At 71.7% G+C, this 998-nt stretch overlaps 1 protein-coding gene across 1 annotated transcript in view; it reads left to right on the top strand.

Annotated features, from left to right (window-relative positions):
* The window catches only part of UPF3A (UPF3 regulator of nonsense transcripts homolog A (yeast)), a 9,416-nt gene that overhangs the window by 6,739 nt on the left and 1,679 nt on the right, over window positions 1-998 (top strand). Inside the window, exons 6-7 of the mRNA XM_012734866.1 lie at window positions 4-187; window positions 865-996. Of these exons, the coding sequence (XP_012590320.1) occupies window positions 4-187; window positions 865-996 (316 nt within the window). The remainder of the gene's footprint in view (window positions 1-3; window positions 188-864; window positions 997-998) is intronic.

Below are 998 nucleotides of genomic sequence, written 5' to 3'. Positions count from 1 at the left end.
CAGGCCCCTCACAGGCTTGCCCCCCCAGAGGATCCGGGAAGAGAAGCGGGAGGAGCGGAGGAGGAGGGACTTGGAGAAGAAGCGCGTTCGCGAAGAGGCAAGAAGGAAGCGAAGAGAGCAGGAGAGAGGCAAGCGGAGAGAGGCCGGCCGCCAGAGGGAGGCGGCCGAGAAGGACGTGCGGGTCCAGGTGAGGCCCAGGGCGGCGCCCTCGCCGTCCCCGCCTCGGCCCGGGTCTCCGGCTGCACCTGGCCTTGGGCTTCCTCGGGGCGAGGGAGGGCCGGCGTCCGGTGTGGGGGAGCCTCCTCCGCAGCTGAGCTCCCCAAGGGGCTGCCCCGGGAGCAAGTTCATGCCGCAAGTGTGCGAGGCCCGGCCGGGCGCCGGGCCTGAACAGGACGTCAGTGGCCGCGGTCTGGGCCCAGCGCCCGCCCGCCCGCCTCGGCGACTCGGCCTTTCCTGGTGGCAGCGGGGCGGGAGGCCGGGCTCCTGCCCCTCTGGGTGGTCTGATGCACGCCGCCGCCCCGGCCAGGTTTGTCTTGTGTGGAGGCCGTCGCGGGGCTGCTCTGGGCCCCCCATTGCACAGGGCTGCACGTGTCACTACACTTATGTTCGTTTGTTTCCCTGCTCATCTGCTGTTTCGTTGGGTGTGATGCCCTGGAGGGAGAGGGTCCCCCCACGAGGTTGTCGGGGCGGTGGCCCACACGGCTCCCGCGGCCACCGTGTTCCGGCGGTGGACGGCCGCCGAGGGCCGAGTGCTGTCAGCTCCCAGCCCCTGAGCCCGTGGCCGCGACACCTGCACTCAGAGCCGCCTGCTGAGCAGCCTGTCCGGTCCGCGGGAGTGACGGCGTGGACGCTGCCCGTTCTCAGCTCCTCAGGAAACCGGAAAGGGGAGAGGAGGCGCCTGCCGAGAAACCCAAAGGCAGAGGAGAGGACGCTGATGCCGGGGAGGCCCAGCGGGCCCCCTCAGCAGGCTGTGCCCCCCCGCGCCCCCAAGGCCCCCC

Source organism: Condylura cristata, unplaced genomic scaffold (genome assembly GCF_000260355.1).
Source record: "Condylura cristata isolate star-nosed mole 26May11 unplaced genomic scaffold, ConCri1.0 scaffold00081, whole genome shotgun sequence".
Lineage (NCBI taxonomy): Eukaryota > Metazoa > Chordata > Mammalia > Eulipotyphla > Talpidae > Condylura > Condylura cristata.
This window is presented reverse-complemented; position numbering and strand designations above follow the sequence as displayed.